General features: G+C 35.9%; 1 protein-coding gene and 1 long non-coding RNA gene across 15 annotated transcripts in view; both read left to right on the top strand.

Annotated features, from left to right (window-relative positions):
* Window positions 1–184, top strand: part of LOC138174365 (uncharacterized) — a 4,083-nt gene extending 3,899 nt beyond the window's left edge. Inside the window, exon 2 of one of the 2 annotated variants that reach the window (XR_011171693.1) lies at window positions 52–184. This is a non-coding gene — a long non-coding RNA (uncharacterized lncRNA). Of the gene's footprint in view, window positions 1–16 lie in introns of both variants that reach the window. The other variant, XR_011171692.1, reaches the window with a different exon arrangement.
* The window catches only part of TRIP12 (thyroid hormone receptor interactor 12), a 199,150-nt gene that overhangs the window by 80,936 nt on the left and 100,712 nt on the right, over window positions 1–17,502 (top strand). For all 13 annotated transcript variants that reach the window (XM_069104627.1, XM_069104626.1, XM_069104625.1 and 10 more), the window contains one exon: window positions 8,234–8,380. In XM_069104627.1, coding sequence (XP_068960728.1) covers window positions 8,283–8,380 — 98 coding nt within the window. In that variant the 5' untranslated portion in view covers window positions 8,234–8,282. The remainder of the gene's footprint in view (window positions 1–8,233; window positions 8,381–17,502) is intronic.

Genomic DNA, 17,502 nt, shown 5'->3' with positions numbered 1-17,502 from the left:
ATCAAAGGAATAGAAGGTTGGCTACTCATTAAGTTATCAAAGGAATAGAAGGTTGGCTACTCATTAAGTTATCAAAGGAATAGAAGGTTGGCTACTCATTAAGTTATCAAAGGAATAGAAGGTTGGCTACTCATGTTATCAAAGGAATAGAAGATTGGCTACTCACGTCATCAAAGGAATAGAAGGTTGGCTACTCACGTCATCAAAGGCTGAGGGATGATAAATAAACTATCAGAATGCTCCAATTGGTATTCTTGTGATTTCAGGAGGAAGTGAGGGCCTCCAGTGTGTATGGTAGACCTGTTACAAACTTACTGGAAAATGTGAAAAAGATTGGCTCAGATGGGTGGTAGGTGTGGAAGTTCTGTTCTCTTGCTTCATTGAAGGAAATGTTAAGTAAAATCAAAGCATTTTAGTGTTGGTGTTACCATTTTTTTTTTTTAGCTCAACAATAAACAACTTTGTTTCTTTTTATCTGTATAAGTGAGTTGTAGTTGCCTGCCATATTTGCTTGAGGGAGTGGAGTATTGGTTAGCTACCAGATTTTGAAATTCTTTTTTCTTTTTCATCTTCCTACATTTTGTTAGGAATATACACTCATTTTACTCTTGTTTTTAATTGAAAGGTTTCTAATGTTTTTGTTTAAAATAATGTTTAAAATAAATAAAATAATTTCTATTTCAAATATGTATTGATGTTTAGGAATATTAATGATATTAATAATTAATATTAATGATATTAAGGAATATTCCATTCTTTCTGAGCTTTTTAGTGTCTTTAGTGAAAATGAATGCTGAATTTTATTGAAAGTGTTTTTCTTCATCACTGACAAATGCTTATGTCAGTGCAGTGCCTTTATACCTTGGATACCAGGCTGGATGTGAATATAAAAGTTATTTTTTATTGGTAGACACAGTGTTCTTTCTTTCCACAGAACCACTTGAATAGTGCTAATTTTCTTCCTTAGAGTTTGCATAAAGGATAGGGTTAGAAAGACTGGGTTTCATTTTTCTCTTCTGGCAGTAGCTTAATAATGACCTGGAAAGTCCTTTAACCCTTTTAGTGCCTGTGAAAAAACTTTGTACTTACAATCTGGGTAAGACCTGGATTGAGCTTTTTGAGTAATGTGACTGAAAAGCAAGTTACTTAACCTTAGCTAACATCCTAGACTTTATCTATGGAATTCCATATAATTTGCCTTTGGTTTAAGCAAGTTCTTGTTTCTCCAAAGTCACAAATCCTTTTTATCTTTATAAAAAATGCTTGTTACTTGTTAGTTCTTAGCTTCTTTAGGGGTTCTGCAAATTTTCATTCATTTTTCTGGGAGTCTGCTTATGGTTTTTAGAATACTGGAGATATTTACTGACTTTCTTTTACTGTATTGTATTTCTTCATTGTATTATGGCCTTTTTTTGGTTTGCTTTATTGATTTCTTTAGTGTCTCTGTTAGTCACTCTCTGTCTGAAATGGTATAGTAGATAGAGCACTGAGCCTTCAGTTAGGAAAACTGGAGTTCAAATATGGCCTCAGACCCTTATTATTTATTAGCTGTGTGATTGTTAACACAAGTTATTTAACCTCACTAAAACTTTGTCTGCTTTAATGTCCTCAGCTGTAAAATGGGGATGGATCATAGTAGCACCTGCCTTCCAGGGTTGTTATAAGGATCAAGATGAGATATATGTAAAACACTTAGCATAGTGCCTGGAACTTTTGGGTAGGCACTTAAATACTCCCTTTTCTTTGATTTTCTTCATTTGGAATGTTTCTTGTTATTTTGAGGTAATGGAGGGGAGCTGCACAATAATGCACTTCAGTTTCTTTCTGGAAAAGACTTAAACTAGCACTTATTAAGTGTTATTTAACTATTTACATGGAAATGAAATGCAGATTTTCATAATTTGTAAAAACTTTTCAATTTTTAGTGTGCTGTTGACTATAAATAATCAAGATATTCCCTAATTTTTTGGCTTATTAATTGGATAAAGCCATTAAACATAATAATACTAGCCTTTATTTTAAAATTTAGAGCTATATGCATGGTACGCATGTTGGTACCATGATTTACCACAGGGTAGTGACATTCCAGTTGTAGTGGCTTTCATTGTCTACAAAAGCTGACAGTACTCCTTTGTTTGAGCCCTGGTGGCTGCAAGGCAGTGGGTTATATCATAGGTCTTAGGTGAAATTAGTTGTCTGCTTAAGATATATTAGAAATTAGAAGATTTTTTTGTGTCTCATGCTTGGCACTAGAAGATCAGTCAGTCTTCTAGCATATATGTGTTTACTCTAGGCCATTGGGCATACAAAGGAAAAAGTGAAACAGTCACTACATTTTGAGTCTCCATTATACTGAGGGAGAGATATAGCATGTGCTCTTATGAGAAGATACACCAAAACTAATACAAGGTAGTTTTTGGAATAAATGCTTGCAGCTGAGAGGAGGGAAGCTGGGAAAAGATATAGAAGTTGGTCCTCCAGGAATTCCAAGAGGGGAGCTAAGGAGGGAAATGCATTCCAGAGATGAGGAAAGCCTCTGCAGAGGAAAAAAAGATTGGAGATGGAAAATGAATTAAAAAAAATCATTAATTGAGCAGTAGTATGGTGATGGTGGGGTGTAGATGAGAAACTTTTTTAAATCTGTGGAAAGATTTATTGTGTTTCAAGGAAATATGACAGTCTACATGTAACATTTTTGTAATGAGATACAGTGTTCTTGATGAGAAATCTTATGTGACCTGACTTTCAGTTTGTGAAGCATCATTAGTTTGTAACTCTCTAGAGTTTCAATGAACACTTTAAAAAAAAATAAAAGATGGGGTGGCTAGATGGCGCAGTGAGTAAAAGCCCCGGCCCCAGAGCTAGGAGAGCCTGAGTTCGGATCCAGCCTTAGACACTTAACACAAAAAAAACTAGCTGTGTAACCTTGGGCAAGTTACTTAACCCCAACTGCCCTCCAAAAGGCAATAAATAAATAAATACAATAAAAGATGATTGTTACTAAAAAGAAGTTTCTAAGCAAAGAAAAGGCTGGTTGTATGTCATACTAATCAGAATCACCCTTTGACTCCTTACAAATCTAAACTAATTTCTACTTGTTAATTTAAATTCACATCAGTATTTATTTCCTGTTAGTTGTCATACTCATTGCAATTTGACTTCTCTACACCACCTCAAATGAAACTTTCTCAAAGATCTCCAGTGACTTTTTAAATCGCTAAGTCTAACAACAGTCGTTTCTTTTGGTCCTGACGCTTCTGGACCTCCCTGTAGCATTGTAGCATTTTGTACTTTTTTTTTTTTTTTACCACCTCTTCTAGGTATTCCTCTTTACCCTGGGGTTTCATGACAAATGCCTTGTTTTGGTGTTCTGCCTGTCTGACTAGTTTTGGTTTATTTTGCCCTCTTTCTACATGCATTCTCTTTTTTTGTACTCTTATCTTATTAGCTTCCGTTGGTTCAAATTTTATCTTAAATGAGTTTGAAAAGGAGAACCTCCCTCTCTCCCCCCGCAAACTCCCCCAAACAGGCAACAAGCCCAACAATTTCTCCAGTCACTGAAGTTCATAACTTCAGACTTTTCCATGGCTCTGCTTTTTCTTATCTCCTCCCACCTCCATTGTCTTGAACCAAGTCTTGAATCAGTCTTCCCTCCATGTCTCTGTACGTGTCCCATTCTTACCACTCATGCCATCACCACCCTTATTCAGGCCTTTATCCTTTCCCAAAGGCATCTATTGTGATATTCCATCGATGGTCTCCCTGGCTCTAGTATCTCCTCTTTTCAGTCTGTCCTTCCCACACCTGCCAAATAAAGTCTAACCTTGTCACTCCTGGACAAGAAGCTTAAGTGGCCCTTTCTTGCCTCAGACATGAAACATTAACTCATTTTTGACATTGAAAGCTCTTCACAATCTTGTTTCAATTTACCCTTTCAGGCTGACTGACTGCATCTTACTCCCCATCACAAAAGTTTATAGCTCACTTGCTCTTTTGAGTCTGGGGTCTATGTATCTTATCTCTAAGTTCTGTGCCTGGTGCCCACAATGTTCTCTTTCTATCTCATTTCAACCCAGGTTCTCCTGGAAATCATTCATAAGTTCATGCTGTTTTCCCCTTCTTGAAATTACTGTGTATTTACTGTACACATCTCTTGTATTAATCTGATTGAATCATTCTTCCTCCTCCCCCCACCCCCACCCCCCAGCCCCTCTAAGCTTTTTGAAAGAAAAGACTTTTGCTTTTATATCCTCTGTTACACTGTTACTGTCCCAGATTGAATTTTTTTTTTTTTTTGGACTAGGTGAAGAAACCATTTGTTGCCTCAGCAAACTGACACCTGTTAAAAAGACCTTAGCTTAAAAAGGCCAAGGTCTCCCACTGCATCCAGGGCCATCTTGAGTCGGCCTGATCTATATCTTGCCACACTGTACTTGGATGGCTCTGGAGGTGAACATAAGGCTGTCACTTAAGTAGGTACTTAAGTCTTTGCTGAATTGAATTGTGGACTCTTTCTAGAATGAAAGGATCAGTCAGTCTACTGTGATTTGCTGCTGCAAGCAAAAGAAAAGTAAATTTCTGTATATCTTACCTTACAGGAAAGTAGGGGGGAAGGAGACAAAAGGGGGGAATGATGGAAGGGAGGGTAGATTGGGGGAGAGGGTAGTTAGAACCAAACACTTTTGAAAAAGGACAGGGTCAAAGGAGAAAATAGAATAAGGGGGGGAGTGGGATAGGATGGAGGGAATATAGTTAAGTCTTTCACAATATAACTTCTATGAAAATGTTTTGTGTAAGGTACACATGTACTATGTTGAATTGTTTGTCTTCCCAGTGAGAGTGGGTGAGGAGGGAAGAAGGGAAAGAATCTGGAAAACAAAGTTTTAAAAACAAATGTTAAAAAAAAGTTGTTTTTTTTTTTTACATGCAATGGGAAATAAGATATACAGGCACTGGGGTATAGAAATCCATCTTGCCTTACTAGAAAGTTGGGGAGGATGTGGGTGAGGATATAAGAGAGCAGATTGGGGGAAAGGGTATTCAGTAGGCTCACTTTCTTGGGGTGGGGAGTAGGAGAAAGATGGGAGAAAATTTGTAACTTAATCTTGTAGAAATGATTGTTGAAAACTAAAAATAAAGAAAAGATTAATTTTTTAAAAATAGAAAAGTGTGCTTGTGAAAACCTAGAAAATACTATTTTATCCCTATATACATTAGTTTATATAACTTAGAATGCCTTTATGTTTTTGCTGGATTAATTTTACAGAATTTTTTAACAACTAGAAGACTCAGTGAAAAAGTGGCTTAAAATGATCAAGAGGTAGAATGAATGGTTGGTTGTATGAGGATAGTCCTATAATTCTTTGCTCTAGACAGATGAAGGGATTAGATATCGACAGACTTGTAGAGTTGGCATACCAACATAACCTTGTTTTGTTGTTGTTGTGGTACTATGCTCAAGGTGTAGTTCTTCTGGCTACTTCATAAGGGAAAGGGGATCTCACTTATGTTTGGTGGTCATGGGAAGGCATTGTGACATATACCAAAAATGGTTCATAGGTGTCTGTCTGTCTGTCTGTCTCTCTCTCACCAAAAACAAACTAGCTGTGTGACCTTGGGCCAGTCACTTAACCCTGATTTCCTTACCCTCTCCAAAAAGCAAAAAAATACAAAAAGAATGGCTAAAATGACTTGGTTACCAAACTCAAAAATATTAGGACTCAGTATGAAAACAAATGACATAATACAGATACTGTACTTGCAAACCTTAAAATGCTATTTTAAGTCCTCTCCCTCTCCCTCCTTTCCTTCTTCTCTACCTTCCTCCCTTCCAAAGGAGAGCACTACTTTGGGTCAGCAGTATTATTCATACGATTTGTGCTGGAAATAAAACATTACTAATAGGTTTAGCCAGACCCAGAATTTCATTCAGTGGCATTTGGGTGACTTAAACACACAAGATCAACGTGCTTAATGAAACTATGCTGGATTAAGTTTCTAGGTAATTTCTAAGGTCGTCTAGGAAATATTTTGCAGTATTTGGAGGTGAATATTGGCATTCTGTTCACATCATGTGAGGAAATAAGTGCTACATTCTGAGATACTTGAAAGATGAATGACTAATCCAGAACTCTTTGAGTGTTTAATATGTGTCATGTGAAATATGTTTGACAGAAGTTGAATGCTAAATTCTGATTAAAGTCTATAGTATACCAGTTAATTATTTCTGACATTACTGCTAGATTATTAAAGGAATAATATCTTAACAGATCAGCAGCCACAGAGGGATTCGGTTAATGACACTGAAACTATATCTTTTAATGGCAGCATGATTTTTTCCTTTATACTCATAAGCTATCACCTTTTCCTCTTCCCTACAGTTTTCTCATCTGTGACAATGAGGGTGTTGATTGCTTATTGATTTTTGCATCTATGTTAGATTTATTCCTAATCTGGTTTTTAGGGTCATCACAAGGTAGTGTATTTAGAGTTGGAAGGGACCTTAAAGGTCCTTTTACTCAACCTTCCATTTCACAGATGAGGAAACTAAGACCCAGGGGGATTAAGTGACAGTAGATGGTAGGTCTTGGATTCAAGAGTAGGAGATAACAGGTATCAGGGATTGAGTCCACTTGGTTCCATGAGACAGGTTTTGCCTTTAGGAGAGAAGAGTACCTGAGAAGAGATATTACTCAGTAGGATCAGATGCTACAAAGATCAAGAAGGGTGAGGAATAAGAAAAAGATCAGATTTTACAGTTAAGATCTCATTAGCCATTTTGGAGGAAATAGTTCTGCTTTAGTGGTTAGGTCTGAAGGCATATTGTCAAAGGGTTAAGAAGTGAGTGAGAGGAGAGACATGGTGATGGCAGTGTGATGAAAAATAGGTTTAAATAGGAATGAAACAGAGGTATTTATTTTTGCTGTTATTGAATGTCATCCTTTTTTGTCTTGGTATACCCAATCTGTAACATAGTGCTTTGCGTCAGAGGTGCTTAATAAATACTTAACCAAAATTCTGTGATTCTGATTCCTTCTTGTCCTAAGATTCAGTTGTTATATATTTTTTTAATTTTCTCTTGAGCTTTAAAAATTTTTTTCTTAAATGATTTCTAGTACAGAAGTTCACATGCCAGCTGGACTCTGTCGTAGGCAGCTGCTAATGATAAAAGGAGTTGCCAGTGGGCCTGGCCGACAGCTGCACAAGCTACAGATTACCGACAATACTTCAGCTCCGTAGAGTGGTGTCAGGGTTACATATGTAGTCAGTATTAAAGTTCACCTGTGCTCAGAATTATTCTAGTGCTCTACTGGTCATTTAGTAACAGGAAATGGAGTTCAGAACTACTGATCCTACTTCTGATGAGGGATTTCTAGTCATCATAGTCATGTTGTATTCATACATTTAAATAAAAATAATAATGTTAAAGATTGATGCCCTATTAGAAACAAAGCCATTTAAGTAGCGTTTCTTAAATAGGTTTCCAGTAGATAGATCTTTATACTGAATTCTACACTAAAATGATTTGAGTGTTTTAAAATGCTTTTAAAAATTATTTCTCTAAATGGCAGTATGGGTTTATCATGTTATATCTTAGTGTCTTTGTCTTCAGGTACAATTTTACTGTAATCGATAATTTTAAAGGCAGCATGGTATAGTGTAAAGTATTATTGGCTTTTGAAGTAAGACCTGTGTTTAAATCTGGCCTCAAACACTAAGTATGAACATAGTGCAAATCATTTAATAACTTCTCAATGCATTGGGTAACTGCCTAGGTCTTGCCTGCCTTAGTTGTAGGTTGAAGGAGTTCCTAGGTTTAGGAAATAATGTATTCAGGTTGCATAAAAATAGCTTCCTGGCCACAGATTACAATCAAATAACTATATACATATTACGTACAATTGGATATAGACATACAGGGAAGTATAGTCCTTTAGAAGTGAACACATACTTACTAAGCACCTACTTTGCAAATACATCTTTTGATACAGTAACCTTGTGAGAGACTGACACTTGTGATCTCCATTTGACAGTTGAGGAAATTGAGGCAGTAAGGTTGAGTCATTTGTGCAAGGTAACACAACTAGTGTCTAAGGCTGGATTTGAAATGAGTAGCTGTTGATATGAAATATATCTATCTATCTTATCTATCTATAGAATTCTCCCAGAGCTTTAGAAAATGTTGTATATGTTGTACCTGCATTTGTGAAGACTTTATCTTTCTCTTTTTCAGTGAATGGTAGTGTCTAGAAAGGGTATGTCCCTTCAGGAGAGAGGTGCCAATGTCCAACCGGCCTAATAACAATCCAGGGGGGTCACTGCGACGTTCACAGAGGAACACTGCCGGGGCCCAACCACAAGACGACTCGATAGGAGGAAGGTATGTGTTTATCAAATATTTGAATTAGGTTTTGAATATATGTGTAGTAGTAATGCTAAAAGCTATTTGTAAAGGCAGAAACTTGCATAATTTAGGTCTTGTTTCATGTTTTTTCTTTTCACTTCAATTCCTTTGCTTCGTTATACAGATAAAACTTTTTATTTAGAAATAACTGAACTGTAGATAATTCTTCACCAACTCAGGTGTTTAGTTTTCATATTTGAAATAAATATAGGTAAGAGTTAAAAAAAATAAGTATGTTTGACTCATGCTGAAAATCTAGGTCTTGTATTTTCCTTTGGTTGTCTTTCAGGCTCAAATTTTTGATCAGTATTCAACTTGGAAAAATGTTTATTGTTACTTGTGGAATGTTATTTTATTTTCCATCCTTCTTGCTTGTCATTTTAAACATATTTCTACATGTTCACATCTATATGTACAACTAGTTGTCTTTTTCCTTGGGAATGACTCCATATGTCATTCTTGATAATTAGGAGCTACTTTTCTGTTTGTTTGACTATTATTCCTTTATGGTGAGATTTGACTTTATTTAGATTTTGATGGTTTTTGAGCTTGACCAATTATTAGGGTGTTTTGTGCAAATGAAATGCCAAAGGGGGCTGTCTACTATTCTAGTTCGGTGATCAAATGAGAGACACCCATCATTTCATGGGCTATAGGCTACAGTGCTCAACACATTGCCAGTAATTGGGGTGAAGTGAGGCCTAGCATTCTATTTAAATCTTTCTGAAGCAATTTGATCAAGTCTTTATATATATATGTATGTATGTATATATATGTGTACACACACACACACACACACACACACACACACACACACATACTATTTTCAGAAGTTCAGTGATATTCTGCAAAGGGGAGTAAGGTGCTTTTCCTCACCTTTTCTCCAGGGCTTTCTTCTTGGTCATAGTAACTATCCAATGATAAGTTTTCTATTTTTGTTCTTCCCATTTACATTGTTGTCATTGTGTAATTACCTAACATACCCTGAAATTCACTTTTTAATTTTTTTACATTGTGACCTTTTCCTTCTCTTCGCCCTATTTGTTTCCACCTCAATATTTTTGTGTTCCAAATCCGTCACTATCTTTTTCACTTCACACAGGTATCAATCATATCAATATTTTATCATCCTAATTATATTTTTTAATTGGACTCCAAGTCCTCCAATTTCTAACCTCTGTTTATTGCTAAGTTTTTCTTTTGTGGAATTTATCTTTTGAAGTAGTATAGAGTTTCTTGTTAGTTCCATGCCCTCTGGGTAGTCCACAAGTTTCTGTCTTTCATCAGACTCTATTGGTTCATTTACCTTCATATTAAAATATTTTCAGGAGAGTTTTGTCTTTTCCTCGTGACAAATTCTTGATGATTTTAGAATCTTCCCTGTCGGTTTATTTCCATGTGCACTGCACTCATTTGAGTTTACCACTGCTGATTCTGATTTCCTCAGGGCTCAGGGCTAGGTCATTAAGGGGAAGTTTTGACTCTTTGGGTTTACATTATTTTGTCTTAGGTACTGATCTGGAGAATCTCTATCTCAACTCATAGCTGTATAACTGTCCTAATTTTATGTGATTATATGCCCAGGGATATATTCTCTCTGGTTGCCTATGGTTATCAGGTGTATACTTAGATATTGAAATTAATGAATCCCTTGAAAATGAAACTTTGGTTATAAAACCAGCTGTACTAGAAATTAAATGTTCTCATATTATGAAAAGCAGGACTGCCTGAATCTTTGTTTAAGGAGGCTGATCTTAGGCAAAGTGGTAAGGTCTACTGGAATTTTTCTTAATCTTTTGGTTTCTGAGTTATAATATTTCCTTACCTTTATTCAGATACTAAGTAGCCTCATGCTCTTCACCCTCTGCAGGACTTTGACATTTTGCTTTGATTAATGATAATGGCATATGAATAATTGATGATCTATGGAGCCTTTCATGTAGACCCTAGGCTATCAGAGGACAGGTTCTATTAATTCATCAAAGGATAATTACAGTTATACTTGTTAGAAATGTGTAGTTATTCCTCATCACCTAGTTTTTATATCACTCATTTCTCAACATTTACTTGATCCACCCCTATGTTACACACCCACTTCCCACTTTTACTCTTTCCTTTTAGCAAAAGAAAACAAGTAAAATTGATGATCTGTGCAGTACCCCTTATGTGTAGTTCCTAACACCACTGAAAAAAGGAGGTGGGAACATTCACTTTAGCAAATATTCAGTGGGGTCTGATTTATCTATGTATTTTATGCCAGTTATCAGGTTGTAACATCTCCCAAAGTTCAAAGTTTTTCTGGAAGACTAAAATTTAACTCCCTTAGAAACTAAGCTTTTTTTTTTTTTTTTAAACTTTTAGGTGGGGGGAAGGCAGGGCAATGGGAGTTAAGTTATTTACCCAAGGTCACATGGCTGATTTGCTGTTGCAGTTTAACCTGCTGTAACTTCTTACTTCACCTTTCCTGTTTTTAAATATTCTTTTAATTGAAGTATAAGCTTTCTTACTTTGACATGTGTTAAAGTAGTTATGGAAATAGCTAGAGGTTACTTACACTCTACAAAGTGTGAGATTGATCTTTGCTAATTATATTTGCCTTTTGAAGAGAGATGCTTCTTTCCAATCATGCTGGGGAACTAGTATTAGAAATTCTTAATTTGAGTAAGGTCACAGATTTGAAAATGTTGACTTGTCTAATCATTAGTACTTCATAGAAAATAGATACACACATAGAGTAAATATGCAGTATGTATACTTAGATGTGTGTATTTATATTTATTTAGTATACCCAGACATGGGTGCATATTTATGTGTATGTACCATCTGGAATCCTTGAACATAAAAGTACCTCTTTATTACAACCTGATTGTATGTCTTTCTGAGTGGTGAGGGCTGTAACAGGGTGGTTTGACCCTTTAGCCCCTTTATGGAATCACTTCCACTGTGCTGACTGTGCCTCACCAAAGCATATGCATCGTTGAGTGGTCAGGTAGAAGGAGGTATTTGTTGTTTCATTTATTTTTTAAAATCAACCAAATGTTATGTTATTTTTGTGCTTCTCTTTGAATACTTGTTTATTTTTCAGGAATATGATAAAGTAGACTTAAAACAGGCAAATTATTGGGAAAGTGGTCTTGCATTGGTATTCTGTAGCTTTAATTAAAGATAGTGTTTTTTCTTGCTCTTTTGCTCTTAAATTTATATGATTCTTCAAAAAAAAAGAAACCCAGCTATAAGCATAATGTTTACATCCAAACTATTTATCTATCCAAGTCAACATTGTGATGTCTCATTTGGAGTTCCCTACAGAACCAGTTTTGTTACTGTTGTTTGTTTTATTTTGGAAAATGTTTTCCCATCTTACCCAAGGTTGTATTTACTGGCAGGCTCCATCCCACTCCATCCACTGATCAGGGCAGGGGATCTTGACCCAGTTTGTTTCTAGCTGAGACTGGTTTTCCCAGGCAGTCTTCTTGCCCTCCAGACCTTGTTCCTTATGACTCCCTAGGTTAATTTTTGAGATGCTAGACTTAATGTAGACATCCTACTATATATTTAGCCCTGTTGTAGCTTAGAACTCTAGAACATAAGCAGACCATCAGCACCAGCCTCGCCAGAAGTAGGCATTATAAATGTGCACCATCATGCCTGGCAACCTGGCTACTCTAAAAGAAGTATTACAAAATATTAAAACTGGAAATTTTGGCACAGGTTCAGAGGTACCTTTTTTGAAAGGATTAATGTGTAAGTTATGTTTTGGAAAAATAGAAGATGCTTCACTATCTTTTTTCATATTGTCATCTTGAATAAACACCAAAAAGAACTCTGAAGTTAGTTGGTCTAGAATTATTCTTTTGGAAGAGTGCCTTAAAGTGGTTTATAAAGAGCAAATATTTTGTTGTATATCACTTGTACTGTGGAGGAGTGAGTGAGGCAAAAGTTTTAGGTGATAACAGATAATTCAATTAAGCAAATACTGAATCTGCAAAGCATTGTGATAGGTACTTGTGATGCCAAGAAGAAAAATGGTAATCCTTGTTTGAAGGAATTTACCAGTCCATTGGAAAATATGTGTAGACATTCTCAAATATATAATACAGTGTTAAAAGGATAAAGAGAAAGGAGAAGTCCAATACTGCATGCTCTGTGAAAACTTGAGGGATAAGAATATTCATATGGGGAAAATCAAGTATACCTTTATGGAAGAGATAGAACCTAATTTCAACCTCAGTCCAGAGTAAGGGAAAGTAATTTAAATGATACAGTGGTGGGAAAGTAGCTGGAAAAAATAAGACATCAGTTAATCTAATTTGGTTGGAATATAGAGTGTATGAAAGGGAATAATGTACAATAATAAAATATAATTGAACCTTCCACAATATCTCAAGAAAACGGTTATCCTTCTTCACATAAAGACTTCAAGGTAGTCTGTTCTGCTTCCAACAACTGATTGTTAGATGAGAACGAAGGTAACAAAAAATTTGATAAATTTTGTTGCAGTATAATAGACTTTCAACAGACACCCACATCTACCCTACTTCTCTCTGGTTAATCAGTATCAGAAAGAAAGAATTTTGTCCTTCTTTCATCACATAGTGCTGCTGCTGCTTGGATATCAGATAGATCAGTCCCATCATTTTACTGTTCAGGAATCTGCAGCCAAGAAACTGTTATTCCTAGTTAATAGTTATTCCTAATTATGTGTAATTAGATGAAGTATTAACTTTTTTAAAGTGAAAAAATTGATGTGAGATATGTATTTCCAATTGTTTTCAGAAATCATCTCCTACTTTCTTGTGTTTCCATTTATTCTCCAACAAAGAGAAAGCCTTTCTCCATAAAACCAGGCCCAACTCCATGAACACTTGATCCTATTCCCTTTCACTTTCCCCAGCAGCCTGCATCCTCATTCATTTGCTATTCTTTCAAATCTTCAGTCTTTCTCTATCAACTGGTTTCTTCCCTACTGCTTTCAAACATACTTAAATTCTCTTCCATTCTTTAAAAACCTTCTCTAAATCCTTACATCCTATCCAGCTATATTCCTTATGTCTTTCCTCACTTGCCCAGGCAAACTTCTTGAAATGCTATCAGTGCGCTCCACTCCTTAACTCCTTGCAGTCTGGTTTCTGATTTTACCACTTAAATGAAGCATATTTCTACAGATTTATTAGTGACTTCTTAATTGCAAAATCTGACTGGCTTTTCTCAATATCCATCCTTCTTGACCTTTCTGCTGTTTTTAACACTGTTGACCATCATCCTCCCCGGTATCTGGGTTTTCATGTCATTGCTGTCTTCTAGTTTTCCTCCTACATATCTTACTACTCTTTCTGTCTTCTTTGCTGCCTTGTCATCAATATCGTGTCCTCTAATTTGGGTGTTCCCCAATGTTCCATCCCTAGCACTAACTTCCATGGGTTTAACTATCATCTCTCAGCACATCATCCCCCCAGTCTATTCATCTATCCAGCCCCTTGAACTTCAGGCTCACAGTGCCAGTTGCCAATTGGATTTTTCATAGTGGATTTCCTAGAAAATATTTGAACCTCTGTATTTTGCCCTAAACCTTCCTTCCTTCCAAATACCCTATTTCTGTCAAGGACCATTCATCCTTTCATTCTTCCAGCTTTGTGATATTTACATAATCAAGATTACCACAGTGCCTGGCTACAAAATAGGCTATTGACTATTGAAATATCTGTGCATTTATGAGTCAGTGAATTCTACTAAATAAATGTCTTAAAGTAGAGGTGTCAAGCTCACAGGGGCAGTCCAAACCAGATAAAAATGTAATTGGGAAAGGTTTAACAAAATAATAAAAAATTCAGTACAACATAGAAATTGTTAATTTAAGATTTTAAAAGCTAATATGCCTGTAGGAATCTTTTTTCTATTTGTGTTTGACACCATGTTGTAAAATACGAGTAGAACGAACTTCTTTGTAGTGGGCTTCTTATTCCTGATTCCTTGCTTAATATGGGGAACTATGTGCAGGGAATCTGGTATTTCTTGGGGGTGACTGTCTAGCTCTTGCTTTTAAAGACATTGGCCTAGCCTTCTAACAGTATTTCCTTTTATGGAGAATGACACAGAAGCCTGTACCTTGGAGAGGTTATTTTTAGCAGCTTTATAGTAGGGAAAGGTTCTTTATGCTTGTGTGTGTATACTTGAGGGTTAACAACTCAGATTTGGGATGTGTAATTATACTCATCATTTTGTATTGGTTTGACTTTGTAAAGGAAATTCTATAGATTTTGGGGAAGGGTAATTACATGAAACTTTGAAATAATAGTGTATATTAAGGATACTGGTTTGTAAGTACTATTAGTGAGCTGTTACCTAAAAGTAGCTTCCACTGTCATGTTGTAACTATAGCTTACGAACAAACCATGTTTTAAGGTTTAGGTCTGCTACATATCTTACTGTATTTATAGGTAAGATTGTTGATGATAGAGTGCTGATACTTACTCTGAAACCCATTGGTGTAGGACCTGATATGGAAAATTGTATACAGAGTTGTATATTGGATAGTGTTATGTATAAGGCATGCAAATAAATTTGTAAATTATCCTGTGTTTATTGCTTATTACTTACATTGTTATTTTTCATTATCTTTATTTTACTAAGTATAAACATTAAAGATGCTACTTTCTAGGAGCTTGAAGTGTTAAATGCATAATATACTTGTTTTTATTCAGTGTTAGGTATCATTCACCAGAAGGGAGAATGAGAGTGGAAATGTGTCTGAGAACAGTAGTATAAAAAGGGCAGGGAGGTGTGAAAAGAGGTCACTAACTGGAAGATGAAGGTAATGTGCAGTGACAAGTAGATGATGAATAGATAGACTGAGAAGAAATGAGGACGTGCTTTCAGTGCTCCATTGAAAGAAGGCCCTCCTCTCACTGTTGCTCTTTCCCACGTGGATAAGGAATAGTGGTACTATGGAGAGTTCAGTATGTCTCTGCATCAGTGCTGCTGGGGAAGTGTACATTGGCTCCCACCTGCTCCAGGTGTTCACTGAATGAAGATGTATCAGATATTTGTATGTAAATAAAAAATAACGAACAAAACAAGATGAACTAGAAATTATAATTCAGAGAATCAAATTTGAACTTCTAGAGATCACTCGTAATTGGAAGACCAAAACGCATAATTGGAAGGTGACCTTGGAGGGTTGTGTGTGTGTGTGTGTGTGTGTGTGTGTGTGTGTGTATAAAAGAATAAGGTGGGTGAGAATGAGGGTAAGGTAGCATTTTATATTTTAAGAAGATATATATTCTTATGAGGAAAACCAAATAGAGGGGGCAAGCATTGCAATGGAAAGTTTTTGGGTAAGGAAGATTGCGATCAAAACAGAAGTACTGTGATGTCATCAAAGTATACCGTGTATAGAAAGGAGTTTTAAAAATTAAAAAATAATTTAAAAATTAAGTGAAAATTCATAAAGAATGCATGGTTATCTCATTGAAGGATGACTAGGTCTCTGGAGAGGTCTCAGTCTCTCTCTACTCTGGAGTAGCTAATACTTTTGTCTCTATTTATAATTTTGACCTTATTTATAATTGTTTTTTCTTCAAAAGGTGCAGGAATTGACAAGCAAGAATTTTTATTTAAATTGTTATTTTCACCAGTAATAAGGAACTGGAGATATATGAAATTTGGTTGAAAAAAAGTGTGAGGATGTTGAGCCTAAAGAAGAGACAACTTGGAAGGGAATTGCATAATAACTGCCTTCAAGTGTCTGAAGGATTGTTATAACGAAGTGTTAGACCTGTTCAGTTGGGCTCCATGGGGAAATTAAGGAAAGAAGCAATTTAAAAACAAACTTGGGGGCAGACATGGGTGGATTGTGATATGCATCACTGCAGGAACTCCCAAGTCACTGAGATTATAGATTTGCTAGTGTATTTAACAGGAAAAACTTGTAACACTTACAGCGGGCCAGAAGTGGAATGGACTGCTCTAGGTGCTAGTTGGGTTGTACCTCATTGGAAACCTTCAAACACAGAAGCTTGATTAATGGTCCCTTGTTTTGGGATTGATGGGGAGGGATTTAAGAAGTTGGGGGAACTTAGGTCTTTTCCAACTCTGAAGGTCTGCAATTCTGTGGAATCTGAATTATTGCCTAGCCTTTTCAAGGCATAATCTGGTCCTTACCCTTTTTTATACTGATATTCTTAAAAATGAACTCAAAATAATATCTCAGTTAGCTAACTGACTTGGTTGAAGAGTAAAATATCCAGGTAAATTGAATTTTTTGGTTAATGGTAAGGAAACAATATGGAGGTACAAGTAACTCACCTTAGCCTTGGACATCATTAGTGCTAGAGAAATTATTATTATTATTATTTTTTTTTGCTTTTTTTGCAGGGGGGAAGGCAGGGCAATTGGGATTAGGTGACTTGCCCAAGGTCATACAGCTACTTTGTGTGTGTGTGTGTGTGTGTGTGTGCGCGCGCGCGCGCGCTAAGTGTCTGAGGCCAGATTTGACAAACGAGTGATTCTGTCGACATCAAACTTTCTGCTTTTTCTTAATAGGAAGTGCTAACAACAAGTAGTTATTCTTTATTGTAAATTAATGTCTATTAACATTAGTGAGAGTCCTCTTTTCTATTTCAGCTGTTCATCTGTTAATCTTCAGTTCTATGATTATGGTTATTGTTCTTTTGCTTGTTCCTCAGTTCATTCACTACCCTCATGTTTCTCTGAATTCTTGATTACATATTTTTTAGAGCACAGCAATATTCCTTTAAATTTACTTTCTGCAGTTCTCATTGATGGACATTGAACTTTCCAGCTTTTTTGCTCCTTCAGTTAATATTACTATGAATATGTTAATGCCTATGGAACCTTTTTTTTTTATACCTGACCTTGCATAATAAACCCAAATCAATAAACATTTTTTAAGAGCTGCCTGGATACCAGATACTGTGCTAGGTGCTAGAATTACAAAGAAAAAACTATACACTACTTGCCTTTAGAGAGCTTACATTTCATCAGTCAGTCAAATTTACTTACATTTGACATGAGTTCTATTACTTATATTTACATGAGTCAGTCAATTAGACATTTACTCAGGGATACAAAAAAAAAAA

This window comes from Petaurus breviceps, unplaced genomic scaffold (genome assembly GCF_028583685.1).
Source record: "Petaurus breviceps papuanus isolate PSGF00001 unplaced genomic scaffold, PetGlider_PUasm1.0 688, whole genome shotgun sequence".
Taxonomy (NCBI): domain Eukaryota; kingdom Metazoa; phylum Chordata; class Mammalia; order Diprotodontia; family Petauridae; genus Petaurus; species Petaurus breviceps.
The sequence above is the reverse complement of the archived record's forward strand: the minus strand, read 5'-3'. Positions and strand labels throughout refer to the sequence as shown.